Source organism: Pholcus phalangioides, unplaced genomic scaffold (genome assembly GCF_987345545.1).
Source record: "Pholcus phalangioides strain wild (caught in Gottingen) unplaced genomic scaffold, Ppha-v1.0 ptg000010l_1, whole genome shotgun sequence".
Taxonomy (NCBI): domain Eukaryota; kingdom Metazoa; phylum Arthropoda; class Arachnida; order Araneae; family Pholcidae; genus Pholcus; species Pholcus phalangioides.
Window position 1 is genome coordinate 9,119,609 of NW_028301603.1, and position 20,880 is coordinate 9,140,488.

The following is a 20,880-nucleotide window of genomic DNA, read 5'->3' on the forward strand; positions in this document are numbered from 1 at the left end:
TTTACAAAAGTCCATAAGATATTTGGATATTACTTTCATGACTGTCAAAAAAAATTTGTAGGTCAAACCCGAAGATCTATTAAACAAAGATTCAATGAACATCATAGAAACCAGAGAGTGGACCGATCCAGCATTGATTCTCATTGTTGGAACAAGAATCATATTTTCAATTTATCAGAGGGCAGAGTTGCACAGAGAGTAAAATTCAAATATCTTTGGGATTTCTATGAAGGTGTGTACATCAACATAATTAAGGACAAGTTAGCAAATGATATGAAATCGACCCCGACAATTTTATCGCTTGGCTAACTCTATTTTCCAGGGAATGTTTGCACCAACTAGGTGGTTGCCAAGGGGGCAGCCAAATGCGAACTATTAAATTAGAGCATCGGGATGATGGCTAAGTGCGCTGGAAAAAGAGGAAAGTAATGGCCCTTTCATCATCATAGACTGACAGTTATCTTTGAAAATAGCACTCAGGAGTGCCGAAACATGTCAGGTTATTTAAATTATTTTATTATTTCTCCCAAAAACATTGTTCGAATAGTAAATTTATTATTAATGACTCATTTGATCATATAGTCACCAATTCATTGACATATCAACATCCATTACTTAACAGCCAGTTTTATACTTTTGTTCAGGCTTTCTATAAAATATAGAGCAGTAGCTTTCAGCTCAGCCCATGTGTTAAAATCACAGGAAAATGAAGCCACAGTAAGAGATTAAAGGAAGGAAGAATTATAGGCATTAAAAATATGAAAAACACAATAGAAAGTAAATTTACAGAATCACAGGATTCCAGTCAAAACAGAAGAGAGGCCACAATAAAGAAGACCTGGCGGGTGGGGGGCACAGGCAAACAAAGGTTAAGAAACACTGATACATACTATGCGATTTCCTTGAGTGCAACAAGAACAAAACTTTTCAGGCAATAATAATACAATGTGCATTACACATGTAAGGCATGACATGTTTAATCTATATGCACGTTTCATATTGTTGATATTAGCTTTTTAATGATTTGTTGTTGTTGCCAAAAACACATTCGTTTCATCATATTGTAATTATTATCAAGTTTCTCACATACACAAGTTATATTAACTAATAATCATTTGCTCACTTTGTTGATCTATCATAAATTTTACCATATTTTCAGCAAGTAAAAGCTTGTCTTCCTTAAAAAAATTACTGTGAGAGAAAATTTTGAATTTATGATATTTACGTTGATGTCAAATAAAAATGAAAAGGCAAATGTTTTTTAAATAGCTTTTGTTCTGTAGTTGAGAAGTATTAATTTCCAAAAAAAAGTGATGAAAGTCCCCAAAGTTCACTATATTCTAAATGTTGAATTGCATTGGAATATTGGCTTCTCTTCATGATACATCTTTATGCAGTGGAAGTGCTTTACAGGCTATATGCTTTTTCTTACGAACACACATGCAACTGGTAAAGATGATTCTATAAATATTAATTCCACTGAAACCAAAGAACAGAGTGAATCAGATAAACCATTTAAAAACCATGAGTACACACTATTTATTTTAGGAAGATGATTTATAAGTAACTTAAAGTACTTTTCTGTTTAGCGAGGGTTAATTTTTGCATCAAATTGCAAGTCCCCTAATGTATAAAAAATACAGATTAAACAAAAATTGTATGAAAGGAAAAGCTTATAATCATAGTTTTCCCATCAGGTGAGAAAACATACAAATTTAGTGATTTTGAGTACAGCAATTTTATGCATTGTCTTGGATAGATACCAACATATGGTTCACACATTTATTTAAAAAATATGAAACAGAAAGTAACATCATAATGTGCCCCATATAAATAAGTCACCTTTAGATCATACATGAAGCATGAAGACTGAAAAACTCACTGATAATTAGAGCCCAGATTATATGCTAATGCATATATTCATTTGCATATTTTTGCCTTTTTAGCATTAATGCATATAAATGCATAAAATCAAAGAATTTTCAGTATAAGTGCATATTTTTGAAGGTTTATTTAAGCTCACTCAATTTTTTTTATAATTTTTCAAATAAATATTGTTCATAATATTTTCATAACATCGGTTTTTTTCCCAGCAGGGGAAATTTAGTGAATTAATACATATTTATAAAGTATTTTACAAACACTAGCTGTTTTATTGTAAGGCTATTTCTAGAGATGTCAAAGTGTTAAAATTTTTTTAGAAATAGTTTTGAAATTATTTTGTTATTACTATTTTCGTTATTGAGCAGGTACAACAAACCAAAAATTAAAAAATGCCTGAATAAAAAATGTGTAGAAGTTGTTTGCATATGCGGTATATATATGTGAGGGAATATTTTTTTTAAAATGAATATATATGCACTAAGAAATAGAAAAGATGCATTTTAAAAACTCATCTTTTTTTTTGCATGGTGATTTTTTTAATGCATATTTTCTCATTTTTTGTACATATTTTGGAATTTTTGACTTTTTCAAGATTTCTAGTGCATATTCTGGGGTGTTTAATGCATATTTTGGCATTTTAAGTGCACATTTTGCATTTTTAAGTGCATATTTGCATATTTTTAAGTGTATATTTGCATATTTTTAAGTGTATATTTGCATATTTTTAGAGCATATTTTGCCACTTTTTTAGTGCATATAATCCAGACTACTGATAATAAATATTCATATGTGTTACATGTACCATAATGTATTATGCTTACACTTCACCTAAAATCAATTATTGATATCATTTTTGCATATATATACCTGATTCTTCAGGTGTTGGTTCAGCAGTTGTGCCATTCACAGCGAGCCATCTGATTTTCCATTTGCCCTCTGCTACCCTTTGTGAGCCAAACGTGATAAAGACTTGGTTGCTGTGAGAAATAATAGGTTGTGGTGTCTGGTAGCCACAAAATTCGCCAAGTAGTGGAGCAGTGTCATCAGCTCCATCATAAACCTGCAACATATCAGTATAAGCAGTAACTTTCAGAAGAGTTTTTCATATATGTATATAAAAAATAATAAACCAATACTCATGATGAGGTTCATGCTTGAAATTCTCACATGAACATAATTTTCTAAGTGAACAACTTGATGAATTCATGATGGATGGAATTTATTTCAACCCTATTACACAATTAAGCTATCTGCAGAAATTACAAGGTTGTACAACAATGGAATATTCTGTTTTTCATTCAATTTGGCGTCAGCATGGAGATCACTGGATGAAAGGATAAACCAATTTGCAAGATACTGTATTCCCCCACATTAACTGGCATGCCCGAAAACAGCATGGGAGACTAAGCATGCCGGGAATACCAGTATTTTCTGGCATGCTAGGAAATTTCAGTTGCAAATGCCAGATAATTCTTAAATATCTGCAGTATAAGAATTGGTTGAATTGCCTCATTTGAACCTTATCTGTTCTCTACATTTTTGAATCCATTCTGTTTTATGAGCTATGTTCAGATAGTTATTATGCTTTGTAATTGTTTTGATATCACAAATCTTGATCTATCAAGAATGTCGGATACTAAGCATATTTATTAGTGTAGATTAGATGAGTTAAATGGAGATATAAGTAGATTATGAAGAATTTTTGTATTTCCGGAGCAGGGGGAGGGGGGGTATGCAGAATCAACCTTTGGAGGGGGGCACAAAAAATTTCTTCCCAAAAATTTGAGTTACCACCCTTCAAAAAAGATTTAAATAAACAGAAATTGGTTAAAATAGCATATAGAGGTATTTTCGTTCGATTTTTTAATTTTTTCACTGAAACATCACATTTTTTTTCTAATTTATGGTCAGCTGCGGTGTGTCCCTCCTGTGCATCTCTAACCTTGTATTTAAAGTTGTAGTTAGTAGAACAAAAAAAAAATTAATGAATTGCGTGGGCAAAAACAATTTAATGCAAAAGTGACAGTATATTTCTTCAATCTATGAACATGCAAAATAAAACTTCAGAAATATCTGTATTTTGCAATTGGATTGATGATAATTAAATGAGAGCAATAAGTAATCATTCAATTTTCCTTATTATCAAATTTCTGGGCAAAATACATTTGCTACATTGAAAACTATAGTTTTGTTTGATTTACATATTTGTTCAGCATTTATGATTAATATAAGCCTTCTGAATGTGTCATGTAATATTTTTCCATCATGCCGGGAGTGAAAAGCATTCTCTCTAGCAGTCAAAAAGCTGAGGTCCTCTTATTTTTTCGGCATACTGATTAATGCAGGGAACATGTTTATTTTTTTTTCCGGTCTCATCTGATTACCAAAAGGAAAAAACTGGATAAGTTGGTACTATATTAGTGGGTAAAATTCATGCAACTGAATAGCTATTCCCAGTCCAAAACATTTTAACACATAGGAATAGCACTCCTTAAGTACTGAATATTTACAGTAAGTATAGTCTACTAAAAACTAATTTTCTAATAATCATATAACATTTTCTATTTCTAGTACAAAATTCTTCTGATTAAAAAATGTTGACATTAAATAATTGCTTCACAAAGAAAATAAAACTCTGATGGTTATATTTTGAAGTGTAATGCCAAGTGCATGAATTTTCATATCTTGTAAGTACAGTTTTAGATGTCTGCCTGATCTCTGAGGAAGACTTCTTTCGAATAGATTGGCTAGCATTCGCACCCCTGAAGTTAGAAAAACCAACCTCAGTCGACATCATCCCTGTGCTGCCAATGGGGTTCAAACTTGGATTTTTATGATGAGGGTCCAACACAATGCCCAAACATCCACACAGCAGCTATTACTTAGGACTGAAAAAGCATGAAATTACAGAATAGACTCATAAGAAAAATTTGATCATTTGATCATTTTCTGTACATGACAGCTAATTAGATCAGGTCCTACAATTTATTGCAGATTCGAAAGGCAGTCTTTTTATACTCACTAAGAGGTAGGTGCACTAACCCCCTCAGTGTGGGACTCTCTGCAGTAGGAGGAATCTTTTTCTGTGGTCATGTTGTTGTTTCTGTTGTACCCGGTGTCAGGAAAGTTTCTTGGCAAGGACAAACCGGGTACTAAACTGACGACACCTCTAAACATCCTTTGGTACTTTAGGAAAGTATCTTATTAACCTGCGCTAAAGTGCCCCATATGGAAAGTATTAACCCACAATTCGACATTGGCTCAGCAATAGATTGAGTAATTTCGAATAGCTCAATTGTCACTGCATTAGCAAAATATAATTTTTTTTTTCTAACTTTACTAAATGAAGAACAAAAATAAAGACATGATACTTTAATCAGGACCATCGTCAGGGTTGAGTTTTTGACATGAAAAGCATCCAAAAAAAGGTTTTAACCATGAAAAACTGGTTTAACCATCAAAACCAACTTACAATCAATGTATTCTAATACACATTCTTTATGCAGAATACAACGTTTTAGAGTTAAAAATAATTTGTTACAATTATTTAAGTGCAAAATAATAATTTTCATACTCAAAGTCTGCACAAGACTCTATTCTGTAGCAAAACCAAGTTACAGCATAGTTTCCTAATAACTAAGTTTATTCCTTTATTCATGAAATTTCTTAGTACAAATATAAAGTTTGAAAATACTCCTTTTATTGAAGGAGGAGACTCGTTAACCAAAGCATCACTAGTTTTGCAAATTGAGATACAACATTAATTGAAAACAATTCCATTCCACTAAATCATAGGATCAGACACATTGTTAATGTTGCACTAAGAAGGTGGGGGGGGGGGGGGGGGAGTAGCATCTGAAAGTTTTTTCTGTTGTTCAAGTCAGAGTCATATCAATTTGCACATGCCATTTGCATTAGTCAGTTCTTCAATGTTATGTTCGGTTGAAAGATATATGCTACTGCTATACCCTACATCGTTTCAAGTATATCTAGAGAGTTTTCTATGTAGATCATTTAGCAATAACAACAATTCAGTGTAATGTATTCATAGCACAAAACAAATTTTCAGCCACTTATTTGTTAGAAAAATAGGTGGATACCCCCCTAGATATAAATGTAATGATAATTATATACATTGTTTAAGATAATAGAGTGGAAAATCATATGAATATCGTATTAATCTATTATTATAATAATATATAAATTGATTTTTTTCAATTAATTTGTCATAGGCATAATCTCATTTTAGACATTATATGGAATTAAAGTATTCATTTTCTAAAGAATATTCTACATTAAAATGCAATATTTGAGATTTTTGATGGAGGGGTTCTAACATGACAGTTTAAACTGTCAGATGTCAAAAGCCAACCAACCCTGAATCGTTTGTTGGAGGATATTTGTCTGGGCAGGGGTAAACATGATTTTGCAATTTCCTCCTACTGTAAAATCCAATAATTTCACAATTGTGTTTTTTGCTTCTCCTAAAATTTTCCAACTCCCCCAAAGGGCTGTCTCCCCATTTCCATTCTTAACTCGTCTAGACCTGGCTCCAATAGCTCTCAACACTTAGAGCAGTTCTATCAGAACATACTTTCGTAATGACCATGTTTAATTCAAGCGAGTTCAATTGCTATTCATTTGTTGGAAAACATTCATAATTTCATTTTCACTCAGTGGTGATGCAAATAAAAAAATATTTTCAATGCTCACCATAAGAGAAAAATAGCATGACATCAAATGATGTCCACCCATTCGTATTTCCATCTCCAAGAACTGAATGCTGATTACGAAAGGATACGGTACTGTAACAGTCCATTGAAAAGGAGCACCACTTAAGTGATAAATATGGGGATAGGCTGGTGATTCAATAATACCCTCCGTTCCAGTGAGTTGAGTTCCATGTACTGAAAAGGATTAAAAATTCATAATTACAGAGAAATATATACAGAGCGGAACCTCTTGGTAACAGACACCTTTGGGACAGAACATTTCGTCTGCTTATGCTGTCGGGGGAGTGTTCATTAATGGGTGATAAAATACATTGAAACCTGTTGACAATTTCAAAAAGTGTCTGTTAGCGGGAGACATCCACTATTGAGGAGTCCGTCATGTTCTACTGTATTTTGATATTTTACATTTATTATTTCCATTATTCATATTTTGAGTTTTCGAAATCAAGTCGATAAAAAATTACCAAAGTTGAAGTAGGCTAAAAATCCTTTGGCTGTCCCCAATGGATCAGATCTAAACTTTATCCATAGCTTATTGGAACTGGTGATATTAGAAGGTATTTTGTCACCACAATATCGTCCGATGAGTTGACCTCCTCCATCGTTCTCATGTATCTCCACATAGTCCATGTTGCAGAAATCACTGTCTTCCATATGGAATTCTCTGTTGAATAATGCGGAATGAGTAAGCTTTGGATAGAGATTGCAATTTGATCTCATGTAAAAGATCTGGGATAATAATCCAGACAGCCAAAACCCAGGGCCAGTTTCTCCATGGGCAATCAGGACAAGTGCCCAGGACCCACAAATCTTCAGGGCTTTATTTAGGTGCCAAAGTTGTTATTTTTCGATATTTTACTTTTTTATAAAAATATTGATGAATATTTTTACTTTTTATCATCTTGAAGGAGGGAACAGGCATTCCATGCCCTCTACCCCCTTGTGTATGCCTCTGCTTCAAAGAATGCTATATGGAAGGTTCAGAAGCCAATAAGTGTGTGTCAATTTTTTATTTTCTGAAAATCACTTTTGTATAAAAAGTGCCTCTTCATTGTTAAAACTTTGTTGCCAAAGCATTCAATTCGCTATCTTTATATTGCAGCAGATAGCGCCACTTGTGCTGACCATGCAATAAAAGATACAGTAGACTCTAATCCAGCCCATCCAGTCATCTGTTGTTTTTTTACCGGTTCTTTTGTTCTCTTGCCACACTTTCTTGTAGGGAAAAAAATTTGCAGGCAAGATGTGCGTGTGGCCATAAGGGACTATATACTATATGGTCCTGTATAAAGATCTTATCTATAAGAGGTCATTCACTCAACCATACAGTCACTGAAACTTATATTTAATATTATATTATTGGTTAACTCATAAGATCATTGACTTGATCACTCACTTACATGGTCACTCCCTCATACAGTCAATCATTCACTCACTTGGTCACTCATACAGTCACTCACCCATTCACTCACTTGGTCACTCATACAGTCACTCACCCATTCACTCACTTGGTCACTCATACAGTCACTCACTTGATCACTCATACAGTCGCTCACCCATTCACTTGGTCACTTATACAGTCACTCACCCACTTGGTCACTCATAAGGTTAGGGCAGGTGAAAAGTCAGAGATGAAATTTCTGGATCCCATCCCATTTGTGGGTAAAATAAAGAGATGCATGTGTGATGGTGTATTATGTGGCAGAGTCAGCCTGGCCGTCATGATGACATTTGTTTCTTCCACAATGGCCCTGGGTCAGTTCATTTCTATATCTTACACATACAGATGGGAAAGATAAGCACATAGAATGTCTGAATCGTTCAGTTATATGCTTATTACTGTTTGTCTCGCAAACATTTGATATTCTGGGCTTTTTTTGGAAAAATAAGTATTGTCTTAGCGTGTTCATTTATTTTGCATAAAATAATTCAAAAGCTTTCTAAGAGAGCAATTTAGGTCTATCTGGAAAGTGATTTTGAGGAAGAAAAAAATTAATTGGGCTTGCGCAACAATTAGCTATTCTGTTGGTAACGGCATGAAAATTTAGCTTACAATGCAGTTGAGTAACGTTAGTTAGTGTGTGCATTCGTATTAACTAACATATTTCTTAGCCAAATCTGTTTCTGTTAGCTAAAGTAGAAAACTTTGAAACGAATCATTGTTAGCAGAAAAATTTGTAAGCTGAGGTACCACTGTATTACGATAAAATAAATTCCGAAAAATTCAATTTCAACAGATGAGTGACATTTTTTTGCTTTAAGTTGAAATATGCATATCTCGCTCCTAAAAACCACAGGATAATTGGGTTGCAGTATGAAGAAATGATTTAAATAAATCAAATAAGTTTCTGCAAATTGAATTTCCAACAGATAAGCCAGCAGAAATGAAGATGTCCACAAAAGCAAAAAACTGTTGTATTATCTGTTGAAAATAAAACTTTCAGAATTTATTTAACAGTAATTTATTATTCCATACACCGCTCCAACATCCTGTGGATTTTAAGAGTGAGAATGAAGGTTACAACATAAAACCAAAGTGTAGCTTATCTGTTGAAAATATAATTTATGAAATTTACTGGATAACGGGGGCGTTGGAAGTGTTTTGAATCTGTATGTGCTCATCTTGAGCTTTGTGTAAGAAATTTTGGTTGCTGAATCAGTTCTAGGGGGTGCTCAGTCCTGTGCTACAAATTATCGTGGGTGCTAAAGCGCCCACTGAACCCTGGATCTGATGCCACTGCCCGATCAAAATAATATAATTCATTTATTTTACGCCACCACATCTGGTTGATACGTTTTTGAAGTCTTTATTGTTTTATGAAGTTTATTTTGAAATGTTGAGATTTTGGAATTGTCTGGAGTTTAGCTGACAGGATTGGGGCTATCAGGATTATGGCACAGACTCAAAACATTCATGATGCAAAAATGAAAGAAATAAAATCAACAAATCTTACTGAAAAGAAAGTTGAACTAAACTACCAGCTGATGCCTGAACGGTCCATACACATTCAGTATCCATAGGATAATCATTAGGAAAATCTGGACTTGCAAATGATCCTTCTGAGATTTTGTAATCACCTCCACAAACTGTAAAAAAAAATTAGTGGTTTTGTCTATAGTTATTTCTCGCATTAAATCAAATTCACACAATTTTAATTTTAAAACACCAGTTAGATTCAATATAATCAAATTATGCTATCTTCCAAAATGCTACCTCAACAACAACATATTTCAATGACTCACAAGATGATGTAATGCCATACACTGCCCTAAATATGGCTCGCATCTGTGCACGTATATACAGAGAGTTTCCTTGTGAAATTATAGATGGCGGAACTTTGGTGCTGCAGTAACGACCAATGAGTGGAGAATCATTTCTATCGCCATCTCTGACTTCGATGCCAGCTGGACGACCTGATGTGCATTCACCCTCTTCACCTCTCAAGTGAGTGAAAGTTAATGTGACTTTTTCGCCTGAAATAAATTGCAAAAACTGAAAATATGAAATCTTAGAAATTTATATATTGCTTGAACACCTTTGATCAATAAAAAAATAATAATTGGGCAATAAAATAATGGATACCAGGATCAGAAGCAGCAATTATCCAGGTACAGTTCGGAGTATTGTATGATGCATGGGGATAGTCTGGAGATCTTATGTCACCTCCGTTATCTGCAATCAATCTCCTACCACAGCCTAAAGTAACGTGAAAAATATTAGGATAACTTAGGATAAATGTTAAACTTATGTCATTCGAAATAGTGAGTGATACCTAGTGGGTATTATACCAACTTAGTTTCTTTCATACCAAGTGAGTAGTAGCTGAGTGACCACATGAGCGAATGACAGTAAGACTGAGTGGGTGAGTGACCACATGAGTGAATGACCATATGAGTGAGTGAGAGTATATGACCATATGCATGAATGAATGAGTGGTTGGGTGACCGTATGAGAGACCAAGTGAGTTGGGTCACCAACTTGATCACAATGATCACTCATACAGTCACTATCCCACAAACTTGATCACTCGTATGGTCATTCACTCACCTGTGAAACTGGGACTTCGCGACGTGAGTCCGTCACTATGACCACTCGACCACCACAGTGGCATGAAAGGAAAACTACTGGACAAAATACTATCAAACTTGGTAATACTTTACAAGTCATGGGATTCAATTTTCTGGAAAAAAAAAAAGTTCAAAAACTCACCACCAGCGGGGAATGGTGCTGTATTCAATATTGTTAAACAAAATAAGACAAAAACAAACACAATTTAAACATTGGCTTAAAATATTTTTAATCATTCTAAAATGTATTACAAACCCTGTGGCGTCCACCATTTTCTGAAAGCAAGTTAAATCCCATTACTGGGTTCTGAACAGTAACTCTTAGCATATTAGAAAGAATGTTATGGACATGTTGGTGCATCACATTTTGCAATTTTGCCAAATTGTTTATGTTATCTCCATAAACAGTGGCTTTGAGGTAACCCCATAGTCAGAAGTCACAGGGGTTGAGGTCCGGAAAATTTGGCGAAATTGAAAAATTTGATACATGACATGTCCGTAACATTCCTCCTGATATGCTAAGAGCTACTGTTGAGAACGCAGTAATGTGATTTAACTTGCTTTCAGAAACTGGTGGACGCTACATTAAACATGCTTTGTAACACATTTTAGAAATGATTAAAAATATTTTAAACTGATGTCTTCATTTCTTATTTCATTTAACAATATTGCATGTGGCTCTATTCCCCACCGATGGTGAGTTTTTTAAACTTTTTTTGCAGTAAATTGAATCCCATGACCTCCTGTAAATTATTATCAAGTTTGATAGCATTTTGTCCAGTAGTTTTCCTTTCATCGTCATTTCAAAGTGGATCTTTGATTATAAAGGTCCTGTATATAAGTAAATTATTTGAAAATTACCCCTCCCCACCAAAAGTAGGGATATTTTACAACCCCATTCGAAATTTAGGAGATTAAGAATTTTTCGTGAGTCCAGGAGATGGAGTAGAAATTTCGGAGACTTGACAGCTGTGACAGTATATTTTATGTTTCTTACCTGATTTATATTGACCTTTGAAGCCTTTTCCAACATTTGTACCATCTGCTTTCAAACGAATAAGCATCATGTTGCTTGTAGCATTGATAACAGGATTAATTGGCATCTCCCCACACAATTTTGTCAAAATGAGATCCCTACTTGATCGTCCATCATACAGCTAGAATCAAAAGATTAATAAAGAAACACTGAGTAAGATGTAAAAAAAAAGTTGCCGTATCAAGCTTATGAGCATAATACTCTGTATCAAAGGTACATCTATTACATCTACATTTTCAGTCTGTGGGCCAGATATGTGAGATGATCACAGCTTGCAAACCACAAACCAGGTGTATCTATACAATCGACACTAGTTATAACGACCCCTATCGTTCCTTCGAAAATGGACATTACATTGGGTGGTTGTTATACTGAAAGGTAACAATAAATGATGTTTCTTATATGAACGCATTTGCGACTTTTTCTATTGGTTGTTGTAATGGGGTCCGCATAAAAAGCGTCAACTTTATCATGTTCCACGAATTGATACTTCTTAAGAGCACTTTTGGCAGGAGGTAAGATGGAATATCTTTGCGAGTCACATTTGGCCTGCTGGCCTAATCTTGTGCACACTTGCTCTGTATAATATTAGGTAGGGAACAAAGTTCTTGCCAGAAATTTGTTTGAAAAAAGAAGGGGGGAATACAGAAATAAAAGCAAAGTCATAAAAGATTATTTCACGCTGATCACACCAGAGAGAAAATATTACCTTCTTGTGTGTCAGTGTGCATCTGGCGACCTTTTTTGCCCTTGCACCGGGCAATTTCCAGCTGGATTGTTCAGGGGAATATCCATAGTAGAAACAGTATCCTACTGTTCTGGCACTTACAGTAGACTCTCCTAAGATAGAATTTAATGCAGTTGCAGCCCTGAAAACACTAAGTTTGGATTTTCAGTGGAATCAAATATGATTTTTAAATTTTTTAACAGACATTTTACATGTCCCATATTACACCTACAAATCGCAAACAATGAAGAAAATTTTGCATACTACTAGAAAACACTTTAAAGTTTTCGAAACGATTGTGATCATGCAAATTATAGGCTGTATACATGACTGCTGCAGCTCGTCTGGCGCTACCTATCCTTTCCGGCAAAGAACTTTATTCCCCACCTAATATGACAACATAGAAATAAATAAATGAAAAAGAGTCTCGTTCGTAGATTGGAGGGGGCAGCTGGTAAAGACGGGGGGGGGGGGGACAAGAATAATAAAAGGATGTATATGTGGGGGGTATAAGTGAATTTTTAACCCTGTGATTCCTTGAGGTGCAAATGCAAGCCCATCTCCCCATCAAAAAGTTTAGCTACAGAAAGCAACAGGCCTGCAACAGTAAAATCTTCAATCATTACACTTCACTCATAGTTCAAAAAATAGGAGGCAGATGGCAGCACTATAACAAGAATTACACTGAAACAAGCTTCACATTAGGTTCACAACGTGGACATGGACATTCCAACATGTACAACTTCTTTAGAAGTTCCGCAGAGGAATATGGACGAGGTGCATGGGTATGTGGTTTAGAAGTATATTTTTGACCGGGGAGTGCAGAAAATCAGCATTTAAAATCATTGGTGGTCCACTGGTCCAAGACCAGTGATCAAACAATCGGACCACAGAGAAAAAAAATTATGGTGGTCCACAGGACCGGTAGCAAAGTCATCAGTCAGTTTGATGCTTGAAAATGTCTTATTTTGTTTTAATTATTTCATAATCAATGTTGCTGTTTGAATATTGGCAAAATTTTTTCTGAAAATGTAATTTAAAAAGAAATGCCCCTTCAAAACCTCCAAGCTTGCTTATCGATAAAGCCATAGAATCAACAGTGTTGGCTTCATAAGGTTTGACTACAGTTCCAATTGTTTTTTTATGCGTTTTTGCACCTCTTGGTGGTATATTACTCTTCTAAATGACAATATATTTAGAAAAATAAATTATTATTATTCAGAAGAGACTTTTTGTTTCACAGACCACTCATAATATCTGCGGACCAGTAGGTTCTCATATTTGCTGGTCAGTGGGACAAGTGACTTTTATTTTTCAATTCCAGCGCTGCGAAAATGGTCTTATAACTGAGAGAAAAATTCATAAATGAGATGGGTGTATAAGTTAGAGATCACTGTATATAGTTCAAATAGACCACATACAAACAAAGAATCAAGAAGCACTGATTTTTTATCATACTGAGAGATGCTTAGCAAACGTTTCATTAGGTTAAACAAAAAAAACAGAAAAAATCTTTTTAACTTACAGCAACATATCCTTTTGAACAGTTGATACTATCAGGTAACGAAAACTCATAGAACTGAAATGAGACTAAATGTGTACGATCAACTTCAATCAACCAGTCACATTCGTCATTTGCATTATACGTAGACGGGTAATTTGGGGACAAGATGACTGCGTCTTTGGTTGTAAGATATCCACCACAACCTGGAAAAAGCATTGCCAGTAAAGAAAACTTTTTTAAGAGGAAAAATCTTATCCTCTTTGCTCCAGAGGCATGCATTATATGTGTATTTTAATTTTCAACGGCTTTAATGAATTTTTTTTTCTAGTTAGGACTTGAGGTATGCATCAGTGTACATAATTCAAATGTTCCTAGTAAAGATGTCGACCCATATTAATTTTTAAAAAAAAATTTAACCCTTTATAAGGCCGTTTTTTTCTGGAAATGATATATTAAAATATTTTTGGGATCGATACTAATTTAAGAAAAGAAATTTATTTAACTAATTAGATAAAATTATAAACAAATTATTTAATCAATTAATTAATAATTATTTATATAAATTGAATTTTTTTTCCTTGTTTCTGAAATTATTATTCGATAGTGGCTCCAATGAGGGGTGGTGAAATAGCTTACCATGGACATTTAAAAATTCCTGGAAAGACCTTGAAAAGGACATTTTGACTTAAACACTAATCAATTAAAAAAAATTTTTAATGGTTAGTTTTAGCACGGGTTTGAAAAAAGAGGATGTAATGTAACAATATCGTCTGGATAAATTTAAAATAATTAAAATTAACACATTTTCCATAATCTATCCACCAACAACAACATAGTCAATCTTTGCTGGGTACCTGCTAAATTCATGTATCTCAGGTAATGAATTGGCTTATCAAGCTGGCTAGAAGGGGTTCTAGGACTCTATTCATTGGTCCTGAACCAGCTTTATGCATTTCAAAGGTAATTCATTAGAGATATTGTTTTCAACACATTCAGGAAAAATCAGAACCAAGATTCGCTTAACTTTGATGGTCAGCGACACGCAAAAGAGATAAATTGTGACTGCCTTAGTTTAGGCAGAAGGAGCAGATGAAGCTCAGCAAAAATCATATTCATAGAGCTGCCAGGATACTTATTGGTCATTGTAATAGTCTTGCATCCGTATTCACCAACACAGTTTAACTGCCGCTGTGGTGGTCGAGTGGTCATAGTGACGGACTCGCATCGCGGGGACCCGGGTTCGAGCCCCACCGTCACCACAGTGGTGGTCGGCTGAAGTTGGTTTTCTGTGGTTCCCAACTTCAAGGCGCAAATGCGAGCCGATCTCCCCGTTAAAAAGTCTCGCCACAGAGAGCAACAGTCCTACAAACAGTACAAATATTCAGTCACTACACATCACTCACCTCACTTCTGAGATATAGATGGCAGCACTGAAAAATCATACACAACACTAGACACGCACTCAAACTGTTAGGCACACACACTTACACTTCCGGCACAACTCACTAGGTAGTAAATTGCCTATGGCAATAGACCTGAGTTGTGCTCGGTTTGAAAAAAAACAAAAAAACACAGTTTAACTACAATCGTGGGTTAAAGGATTAGAGATTGAAATGGATTGGTTAAATTCCGGATTTTAACTACTCCATGTTGATCTCTAATCCTTTAACCCTAGACTGCTGTTAAACTCTGTTGGTGAATACGGCTGTTGAAAGGTACCTTAATGTTGTAGGAGTTAGTAGTGACTAAACCTGTAAAGATTGATTATATAAGAAAAACTACTAATTTTCTTCATGAATGTGAAATGAACTCTGAGCATAGATTGAGCACTTGTAACGTAATTTGATCAAACCCTAGGAGCGTCACAAGATTCCTGTTAGATCTTTGCTTCAGCTGCAGATCTCTACTAAGGACTTTTAATTTTTTGAGGATAGCACAATAGACCTCTGGTTGCAATGCTAGGTTCCCTGGAATCACCCATCCATAAGTCTAACACAGTTTCCAAGGAAGACTACAATTCTTAAAATCAATAAATGTCTCTGCAATATACGGTATGTGCAAATATGTCGTTTTTAACCCCTTACCTGTGTTGTCCGAGCATAACCAAGAAAACTGTGTGATCAGAAAAAAATTTTGTGATGCGAAAAATTGTTTTTTTCCCCCTTGAAGACCAAATTAAGTTTGTTCATCTGTTAAGATTTAAATCCGACCAGTTCGAACGCTGAATTTGGTACTGAATATTTCCGAAATTCCATTAAATTATTTTTGAAGTGTATGGAAGAGATTTCCAAGTATGTGAAATTATATTATCAAACATGTAATTAAAAAAAAAATAACCAACCAGAGCTTCTTTGTGAATAGAAAGCACTGAATCCTCGACCAATGATGGAGTGATCGCTGTAGAATCTGATAGTCATAGAGTTTCCATGGGAAGAGATTGTCTGGCTTTGAGATGTTGTATGGCATAATTTCAACAAACGTGGTGCAGTGTCGTCGTCACCACCAAATATCTTTAAAAAAAAACATTTTTCACATTGAATATAATGTCGAAAAATAATCTATTTTGCATGAACATATTTCATATGAAAAAAATGTTCTACTAGTCGAATCTCAATAACACAAATGTGCAGAAGCTGGCGAAAAAATATTGAGCTCTTGTTAGTTTGAATAATTGAAAATTTTGATTTTGGGGAATTATTTTTTATATAATAAGTGTCATTTACGAATATCGTATTAGTAAAAAATGTCAAACTACTAGACATGAAAAAATTAACAAGGATGAATTATTTTAGTGCCTAATTATTGAATGAGAAATATTTAAAAAAAAAAAGAACAGATGGACGAATGACTATGAATCACGTTGATGATTAATTCACATTTGAATAGAACCTTGCATGAATATTATGTCCTTATTTTGTTATGATCATTGATATTGAATTCTGAGTGATGTTTTATTTTTCAACTAGCTATATTACCCGGCGTTGCCCGGGTTTTCTTCAGTGAGGCTTTTTGGATCACGTGATATCTCCCTCTTTCTTTGAGAGACATACAAACTGTGTCCAAGTTAATCAATATGGCAACTTCCCACGCGACTCATGAAATAAACAAATCTAGATTTAAAGAAACGTAGAAATGAACATTTTTTTCCTTTTTTAAAGGGCGCTAGGTAGTTAGTTCGATTCCCCCCCCCCTCCCTTTTTGAACTTCAAGTTATCCATCTGCCTGTTTAAGCTTCCAAAAATGCTTAGTTAAAGCTGTGGAATTTCTTCGATGCACTTTATGGGCCCATAATTAATTTTAAAACAACCTATAAACTATATGAATTTATGCAGTTGAATATTAAAACATTAATTTTCATGCTTGAGAAGATATAAATGAAAAGTTAAAATCAATGTTATTGCATGAATATCCAACTCAAAAGTAGGTCGGCTAATCACTTCGTATTTAATTTTCTGGGCTTCGTATCTCTAAGCGAACTCAATATTTCAAAAATTTAGAATTCAATACATTTTTTAAAATTATTGATGGGGCGGAAAATCCCACTAATTTCCGCATTTCTACAGTAAAATCGACAATTTTAGCACTGATTTCTATGATGATCACCCTTTTCCTGACTCTCAAAGCGATGCTGATGATGATTATGACGTCTATTCAAAAAAGCCTCATTACTGAGAGTATATTGAAAATGTGGCAAACCATTATAAAGGCATAAACTATTATACATATACTAACAGGATTAAAGAAGTGACAAACCGTTGTAAAGGCATATACACGTCTGAAACGCATTACTAAGGAACCACGGTAACCAAAGTAAACGTTCGGAAAGTGATTGTTGAGGCCCAAAAACCATTGTTGCCGGACAGTTTTTTGCCCATTTGGGGCATTTGCCCTGGTCTGACGAAATTTTAAAGTAGCCTATCGTTCAAGTCGGGTCCCATTTGGTATATATGCAAAATTTGGCGACGATCGATCTAAAATTGTAGATTTGTATAGAGAACATACACACACACACACACAGAAAATCAATTTTATATATATAGATAAACTTTATCTTGAAAATTGGATTTTTTCATCCCATCGATAATTTATTTATTTTTTTTGTCAAACATTAAGCTTCCAACTTTTGCTTCAAAATTTTTGCACGAAAAGTTTGTACCGATAATTGAACACTGAATCCCCTCACAACTAGATAAAAGCAAAACAGTGATTTTGGCAAGACAATACACACTGCAAATGATTTGCAAAAGCTGGTGACCAACTTCATTCTCATTGAGGAGTGTATATAAAAAAAATTAGAATAGGAGGAAGTTAGAGAGAGAGAAGTTCTTTCATTTGTGTGCTTTGAACCTCAAATTCTTTACTGGGAGAATAAATAAAATTTTTCTAAAATTCATCTCGTACCCCAAAACTTTGACTTAAAGGAAGATAAAAATACAAACTTTGGCTTCAATGGATTAATGACAATGTATTAAGTGGGATCCATTACAAAATACTCGCATTGAAAATTTTTCAAATTAAGTTTCAATATTACAGATATGATTCATGCATATACAAATGCGTAGTCATCCCTCTGTATTCACCGCGTCATATTCCGGGGGTAACCATAAATATGAAAAACACACGAATAACAAAAACGATACACTTTTGACATCTTGCTTATATCTGCTTTGAATGGCAAAGGTAGATGGGGTGCTTAGTGATTTTTGGAAATGTTAGTTCAATGAATATCATATTGTCTGTTGACCATTTATTCTTCATTTCAGTTAATTTGTTAGAGTATGGTAACGTCCGAAACAATCCCACTCCTTGACAGGGGCAATGGCTAAAATCTATAGAGCCTATATTGCATTCGGTTTTAAACACTTCACGAACAAGACTTTTGGCGAGAAATTTTGAGTAGCACTACTTGCCGAATTGGTGATAATTCTGGTAACCTTGTAGTAACCTAACCGCACATTAGAATAAGGAAGAAGCTGGAAAAAAAATTATATAAAAGGAAAAATTATAATAGGTAAGAGAGTCCTCTCTTCATCCTCACTTTCCAATTTCTCTTTCGTTCTTACAAGTATAAAAAGATAAATTATATGTTATGGGAAAAAAAACAAAGCTTCACGATAGTGAAGAGAGACTACAGTAAACACAAAGTTTGAATTTATTCCAATGGTGTTTGGACGTAATGTTATGCCCATGATCATAAAGAGGTTAAAGAAAATGAAGTATGGTAAGAAAGTGAGAAATGTACAATAGATGGGTCAATCGTATGGAAACAATCCATTGCCAATTTAAACTTACAAAGCCCTTGTTGTTACAAAGCCAAAGCAAAAAAGCTATGTTGCTCATAATGAACTTGTATTCCTTAATTTTTTTTTTTGATCATCAGGCAGTATCACTTCATTTCGGGAGCGTTCGGCTTGATTCATCCTTCCCCCTGTCGATTTCTAAATTTCTGTTCATTACTCTGCAATTTCTTCCATGTCCACATCATTGCACTTGTCTCGATTCACTTGTTTTCATTAAGGTGACAATATCTTTCATAAACTTTTCAGATGGCTTCGTAGAAATGGATGCGTCCTCGAGCACACAGTGTGGCCAAAAGGTCTTCTAGCATGAAATGATTATTTCCATCTTTATAGCTTCTACAGCTCTAGAAATGATAATAGTGGTGTCAGTGAAGTTCATCCATAACCTCAAGACAATTTGAATTCTAGTATATACATCTCCTTCAATCGCCTACACACCCATCATTGAGTAATGAGCATAGCGAGACAAATGTTTGCATAACATCAGATCAAGCAGCTGAGTGCTAGTGAGTTTAGAAGGCTTATAGAGGACTTAAGCACTAGAAGAAACTTCAGGAGGGGTTTTTAAAATTTTTATTTAACATTTACAATTTTATTTTGTTCCGATATGAGAATTAACACTACAACAGTGTTTTCCAGAAAACTGGAAAGGAGACTGCATATACGAAAACCTTGAATATGAAATCTGCAAATACTAAGGGCCAACTTTATATTCACTGAACATACAAACTACATCACCTCTAAATAGTCATAATAACATTCCGGTGATCCTTCAATATCAAAAACGATGTTAGACAGCTCTACTCTTTTTCCTGGTGGATATTTTATCACCCAGTAACATTCAGTAGCGATCGGATACCCGTTCGGGTAATTTGGCGTACTCAATCTTCCATACGGTTTTGTAAGCTCTCCTCCACAACCTGCAAAAAAAGAAAGTTTCATCCCATGTATTAAAATTACTTTAATAATAATCTATATATGTAAAATTGGTTTTTTGTGTGTGTGCACACACGTGCGTTCTCTATACAAATCTACAATTTCGGAACAATCGCTGCCAAATTTTACATATATATACCAAACAGGGCCCGGATTGAATGATAGGTTACGGGTCATTCCAATGCAAATCACCCAGCCATGACACCCATAGTCTCAGATTTCAATGATTTTTTTTTATTTGTTGCGTTTACCATCCTTATTAATCATGTGAAATATTATTTGCATATCTCTAAAACTTTTTGAGAAAAAAAATGCTGAAATTTATCAAAAACTGATGCAGGTGACTTTTCCGAGGCTCAATTTTTAAGCTGCATTGTTTGAGAAAATAAATCATAACTTTTTCAATTTTCAATATATTCAAGTGAAATTTTCACTAAAGTGTTCACAAAAACAAACAGAATATGAATAAAAATAATTCATACACTTACATTTAAAATTTACATGCAAAAAAATTATGTAAACTTTGTTTTTGTGGAATTTTTCGTTAGAAAAAATACAATTTTTCAAACGTATTTTTAGACCAGAGGCACAGCAGTTACCAAAACAATTTTTATTTTAAATTTCTCCTAAATATATGAAGTAAAATACTGGAGAAAAAAAATAATGGTTTTTTGACCGTTAATATGTTTATT

The 20,880-nt window shown here is 34.3% G+C and overlaps 1 protein-coding gene across 1 annotated transcript in view; it reads right to left on the reverse strand.

Moving 5' to 3' along the window:
• LOC149080855 (cubilin-like) overlaps positions 1-20,880 on the reverse strand; it is a 159,574-nt gene that overhangs the window by 64,763 nt on the left and 73,931 nt on the right. The window contains exons 31-40 of the mRNA XM_089237523.1: positions 19,991-20,172; positions 16,294-16,462; positions 13,974-14,155; positions 11,683-11,842; positions 10,201-10,314; positions 9,861-10,091; positions 9,572-9,704; positions 7,082-7,281; positions 6,598-6,791; positions 2,752-2,944 (exon numbers count right to left, since the gene is read on the reverse strand). Of these exons, the coding sequence (XP_089093649.1) occupies positions 2,752-2,944; positions 6,598-6,791; positions 7,082-7,281; positions 9,572-9,704; positions 9,861-10,091; positions 10,201-10,314; positions 11,683-11,842; positions 13,974-14,155; positions 16,294-16,462; positions 19,991-20,172 (1,758 nt within the window). The remainder of the gene's footprint in view (positions 1-2,751; positions 2,945-6,597; positions 6,792-7,081; positions 7,282-9,571; positions 9,705-9,860; positions 10,092-10,200; positions 10,315-11,682; positions 11,843-13,973; positions 14,156-16,293; positions 16,463-19,990; positions 20,173-20,880) is intronic.